We start from the raw sequence: 6,183 nt of genomic DNA, 5'->3' as shown, positions 1-6,183 counted from the left end.
CAGAAGTAACAGATAGTTATATAATATATAATGATCAACTATATTTGTACAATATGTAATATAAAAAATAATTAAAATATTAGATCAATTAAATTATTTAATTTGTGAAATTAAATATAAAACTTATGCTTTGATGATGTTACTTCTAACTTAAACTTAAATTTTTAAGAGTATAAAATCTAATTTAGCTGAATTCGATTATTAAAGCATAAGTTTATTTTAAGACATGTATGTAAATTGATCTATTTTAGGATATTAATGTAATATTAGATGCCATTTAATTTGTTTATGACTTTATATCATTTACACTAAAAAATAATTATACTATATATACGTAAAAAATTAGTCATCAAAATAATAATTTAAATAAAAATATATATTAAAATATATTATATATATTAAAAATAAGTTAAATAACACTCATATTTATATCAAAATATAATATATATTAATTAACTTATGAGTGATTTAAATATTCACATAATATTATTGAATAAATAAATTATTTTTGTAACCAATTTTTTTTTCCTCCTCACATGCTTCTTCTTTTTTTTTAACTGATTTTTATTATGCTAATAAACGATTTAGAAAAATTTAATTATAATTTATTATTGAAATAGTTAATCATATAATGTTATTAAAAAATAATATTTATTATTTATTTTTGTCAAATTTATAATGCGAAATAAACTTTCAAGAAATGAAAACTTTTTACGTAAAAACCATAGGTGAAAGTCTTGGGAGCCGCGTTTTTCAGCTGCAATTTACGACCCAATTGAACGATGGATGAAGCCACCACGTGGCGCGTCATGCCCAAGTAACAGAACGGAATCCATGTCTCTTACTCTCTTCTTTCTCTTTCGTCTGATCAGAGAGAGAGAGAGAGAGTGTGTGTGTGTCTCAAATATCCAAAAACGCGAAGAATCATAGACAGGACAGAACAGAACAGAACAAGGTCACATTAAACACACTAACACCGAACTCGCTTCATCCATTCCGTCATTTATTTTTCTTCATTATTCTTTTCCACTTTTCCTATTTTACCCTGCATCCACGCCGCACCGTAACATCTCCCTGTAACGGCTCCACCTTAAGGCACGTGCCGAGCGTGCTTGGAGCTTCGTCCCTCTCCTGCAAACCTAATCGACCATGGAAGGTGGCGCGTCGCCGAGTTGCCGTTGCTGAAACGGACCGATCCGAGTCGATTCGTAGGGATCGGCGATTCCATTGAATGATGAGAGGGAGCTGGTTCTTGAAGCGGCGTCCGGAGCAGAGGTTCCGGTTGCTGGCTGCTTCCGCCGTCAAATCTGCCAGGATCAACCTCCTCCTCTGCTGTTGCATTGCTTTGGTGCTCATCGTACTCGCCACCACCATTTCCACCTTCGTCGTGTTCTCTGATCTCCCTCCTTCGCTTCCTCGCTCCCATGCTTTGGGGTTAGTTACTCTCTCTCTCCCTCTCTCTCTCTCAAATCGTCATTGTCATGTTTGGTAGGAGTTTTTCTGCCATTGTTTCCTTATTCTTTCCAGAGAAGGAAAATAATAATGACGAGTGTGATAGTTAAGTTGGAGGTAAAAAATTGGTAAAGAAAAAGATTAAATAATAGTAGTATCTAGATGAGATTGGAATCTAATTCGAATCTTCCTTGTTTTGGCATGGAGGGAGATTAAGTGGAATAGAATTAGTAGCTGATACCTGGCCTTGGAACTTGGAATTTAGTGAAGTTATAATTGGCTGAAAATATTTAGTTTATTTGTTTATTTATTTATTTTTTCTTTGTGCCTTTTCATTTCCATGTAGAGAAAGTAGGGGATAAGGAGAAAGGTTCTTTAGTGTTTAGACGGCTTGTTATTGGTGTTTGGGGATTTTGGTCATTGATATTTATGAATAAGAGTTTCCGATGTTAGCATTTTTCATTAGATTGTATTCAGTGTCATTGGGGTTCAAGACTAGGTACGTTCAGAATTCTTAACTGTTTTGGCCTGTGAATTTTAATTCATCACTCCTTGATGGGCTTTCTAAGTAATAAGTAATAACAGTTCACACCCTTCTGGCTGAAGGATAGAGAAATAAACAAACCTTGTTTGGGGTTTAGGTGGTCTGTATTCTATATTATAAGCCTTATTCATGCCTTCAAGTTTAGTGCAACGGGACTGAACATCAATCTTTGAACTGAGAATGTTGATTGCACCTTCCAAATTGTTAATTTTAGCATTTTCATTAAATTGTCGAATCTGCTTAATTTCTGGTGTAGTACCCTGGTAAATAACTGGATAAAGACTATAAGAATTAAGAAATCAGGTCTTCCTCCTCCTCTTCTTATTTCTTTTTGTCAGGAAAAAAGAGTGGCTAAAGGAAACCTTTTTCGTTTTAGATTTAATCTCTCTAGGAATGTTGAGTGTATTTCACTTATAAAATCAGAGAACTCATTTCATTTTATGTTCCACAGAAAAGGATATTCTATTGTAATGAACACATGGAAGAGATATGATCTCCTAAAGCAGTCCATCGCACATTATTCATCCTGCCCTCGACTTGAATCGGTACATATAGTTTGGAGTGAACCGGATCCTCCTTCAGATGATCTTTTAAAATTTCTTCATCATGCAATACAGTCCAAGTCTATAGATAGGCAACAAGTGAAATTGAAGATTGATATCAACAAGGAAGATAGTCTGAATAATAGATTTAAAGTAATTAAGGATTTGGAGACAGATGCTGTCTTTTCTATTGATGATGATGTCATATTTCCTTGCTCTTCAGTGGAATTTGCATTTGATGTTTGGCAAAGTGCTCCAGATACAATGGTTGGGTTTGTACCTCGGGCACATTGGTTGGATTCATCGGTATGCTTTTAGTTTTTTTATTTTTATCAACTGGTTTTTCACCATCCCTGGTATATCTTTTCATCTTCGTATTTTGTGCCTAAGATTTGAATTTCCAGTATCTGAAAAATTATATGATAAAATTACCTTGGAAAAAAAGCCAGGTTTCCTGATTTGAATTTTTTAATCCATTGTTTCTTGTTCTGAGTGATTTGATATAGATTGAGGAATTAAATATCTTGATCTGTTGATCCAACCTTAAAGAGAATGCCAATGTGGAGAGTAGTTTAACTATTATGCGAACTTGCAAGGCTTAGTCCTGGCATACCTCCATCTTCAATTCTAATATTTCAAGTTATTGATATTCTTGCAGGAAAGTGGTGGCATTAAATTTAGATATGCGGGGTGGTGGTCTGTGTGGTGGACAGGTACATATAGCATGGTACTTTCAAAGGCAGCCTTCTTCCACAAAAAGTATTTCAGTGTCTACACGAATGAGATGCCAGCATCAATTAGAGAATATGTGACTCATAATAGGTTTTCCTCTTGACTATCTCTGATCACTCACTGCTTTTCTATATATCAAAATTTTACCTTCCCAACTATGTAATTGCAGCTTGTTTATTACCTGCTGAATTGTTCACTTGATATACCAGGAACTGTGAAGATATTGCAATGTCTTTCCTCGTTGCAAATGCCACTGATGCACCCCCAATATGGGTCCAAGGTAATTGGCGCTTCAGAAACAGATTGCATAACTTTAATTGAGTGCTTTTGTTTAGAATGGCATGGTCCCACCTCCCTCTTTATTTAGCTTTTTATCTAAATAAATTCCTATATGCTTGCCTTGAATTGAAATGTGACACTTGTTGGATTGTGGTTGTGGCTAATTAATGATCTATTGAATGTAATCTTTTTCGAAATAAATACAGAAATGCTAATGTATGCTTGTTCCTTATCAATTGCTAGAGATAACTTTAGTCATTTCATTCACACGCCCAGGGGTTTTGCTGCCTAGGTCTGCTGTTCATAACATATGTCAACTGTTTATACTTGTTTTCAGTAATCATTTGAACAATTTGATAATTTGCATTGTGTTTCACTATATATGCTTTTTAAATCATTACTCCAGGACAGGGAAGGTCAAAATTATTATCGTATTGTTGTCAAGCAATTCCTAGTGCTCATGTTATGTATACAGTCATAGATATCTGGTTTCAGAGGCTTGAATCACAATGTTAGTACAACTATATACATAAAATGATTCTGTTGTTACAGGTAAAATATTCGAGATTGGATCCACCGGGATAAGCAGCTTGGGAGGGCACAGTGTAAGAAGAACAGAATGTGTCAATAGATTTACTGCTGTATATGGGCGGATGCCCTTGGTATCTACTTCAGTGAAGGCTGTTGATAGCCGCAACATCTGGTTTTGGTGAGTTACTGGATTTTCGATTTTCTTGGAATGTTAGAAATTATTCCACTGTCTTACAGTTAGCTAGTAGAGTAACCCGATTCTTGATAGTTAAATAGCTGTATAATATCGAATCTTAGCAGGGAGAGCAAACTAAGCACATTGCTTAGCTTGATTTCTTGTATTATTGGCTTGTAATACAAGATTACCGAGTTTATTTTTGTCTCATCATATAGATTTCGATTGTAGAGTTAATATTATACCCTCATCCAAGAAACTCCATCCTATTTTTGTGTATCTTTGTATTTAAAGACAAATCCCAGAGATGGTGAGAGTAATTTACTCCATACCCTTCCCTGCCTCCTCCTCTCGCTTTCTTTTGTCTGTATCTTTTTTGTCATGGAATAAAAGGTGTGATGAAACATAGACAAATGAACAAAATAAAGTCTCGATTGATAACAACTAACATAGGAAGCGGATTTATAATACCTATCACGTGTGGTTTCTGATGAGCCAAAATTGATATGCTCGTATTATTGGCAAGTGCATAAAATTGTATCAAATAATCGTTCTCATAAGAATTAATGTATTGAAGCAAGCAACGTCTAATTATCTCTAATTAGATTAATCACACATTGATAAGAGGAATTGGTCTGTGACTTTTGAAGCAAGAATGAATAGGATAGAAGATTAACAGTTAAGATTGTAGGGTATAATTAGGAGAGGGATTAAAGAATTGAAAAGAAATCAAGATAGGGAATGTTAAAGGCTTCTTTTAGGTATAATAATAATTTTTTTCAAACTTTGATTCATGCAAAAATTTTTTATAGTAAACTATTTATAATTAAATTTTAATTTTTTGACAATTTAATTTCTCTAGATTTAATTAATCGCTAATGACTTGGTCAATTAATCAAGAGACGAGGTTAAAACCAGTTTTGATTTTAAGTCACACAATATTCAAAGACTATTCTTAAATGAATTAAATGTCACATATTCAAGAACTAGTTCTAAAATCAGTGAAGATTATGACATGAGTTTTAAGTTAATTCTGATATTAAATGTCTCGAAGTAATATCAGAATTTAAGACAAAATTAGAATATCTCTCAATACTTCTAATCGTTATTGATGAAAAACGAAATTCAATCTTAAAAGTGGAAAGAAACATGAATCAAAATAAAGAAAACGCTTGTATTATTGATCTATAAAAATAAAACAGAGCTCATAACTTTTCACAATGAAAAATTAGTTACTCATTGTAGAAAAAAAACTACTAAATTAGAGAGAGATAGTGTATAATTCATGGATGTTCTCTCCTTTGTGAAACTTGGTCACTTATTTATATCTAACATCCTAATTAATTTAAATTCAAAAACTAATCTAATGTTATCTTAAAAAAAAAACATAACTTATTCAAATTTAAATCTAATATAATCTAATCCTAACAACCAAATTTTTATTTTTTTGGAGAAGTTGTTATTAATTAATTATTTAAATTTTAAATTTTGAATTAAATTGAACTGAGAGTTGGTTATGCATTAGAGTCTAGCTTGGTAAAGTGGCGCTGAGATAATTTTTGGAATCTTGGGAGAACCAATTTCACTTGGAGCCGGGCTCCAAATCTTGTGATGGGCGCCCACTTCATAAAATTGGAGTGGATTTGGGAGTTGTTACGGATCGGACCCGCAAATCCCGCATCCGGAATAACCTCTGAACACGGTTACCCGGGTCCGATCCACATCATCCTTCTAGAAGGCCCGAAACCGGCCCATTGAAGCTCCTAATCAACTTTCGAATTCAAACGTCTCCCTTATCTTCGCCAAACAAGATAAGATAAGACAACTACCATCACCTATAAATAGAGGACCCAGGTCCCTTCAGGTATTCATCCATTCCTCACACCTTATACCTCTTAGATCCATTCTGACTTGAGCGTCGGAGTGTC

The 6,183-nt window shown here is 33.7% G+C and overlaps 1 protein-coding gene across 1 annotated transcript; it reads left to right on the top strand.

The window, feature by feature from the left end:
• The first annotated feature begins 746 nt into the window (after positions 1–746).
• On the top strand, positions 747–4,598 carry LOC112783308 (glycosylinositol phosphorylceramide mannosyl transferase 1). The gene is made up of 5 exons (XM_025826211.3): positions 747–1,434; positions 2,448–2,844; positions 3,197–3,360; positions 3,480–3,550; positions 4,102–4,598. The coding sequence occupies exons 1-5, from the start codon at positions 1,232–1,234 to the stop codon at positions 4,260–4,262; spliced, it is 996 nt and encodes a 331-aa protein (XP_025681996.1). The 5' UTR covers positions 747–1,231; the 3' UTR covers positions 4,263–4,598.
• Positions 4,599–6,183: the final 1,585 nt, after the last annotated feature.

Source organism: Arachis hypogaea, chromosome 20 (assembly GCF_003086295.3).
Source record: "Arachis hypogaea cultivar Tifrunner chromosome 20, arahy.Tifrunner.gnm2.J5K5, whole genome shotgun sequence".
NCBI lineage: Eukaryota > Viridiplantae > Streptophyta > Magnoliopsida > Fabales > Fabaceae > Arachis > Arachis hypogaea.
The sequence above is the reverse complement of the archived record's forward strand: the minus strand, read 5'-3'. Positions and strand labels throughout refer to the sequence as shown.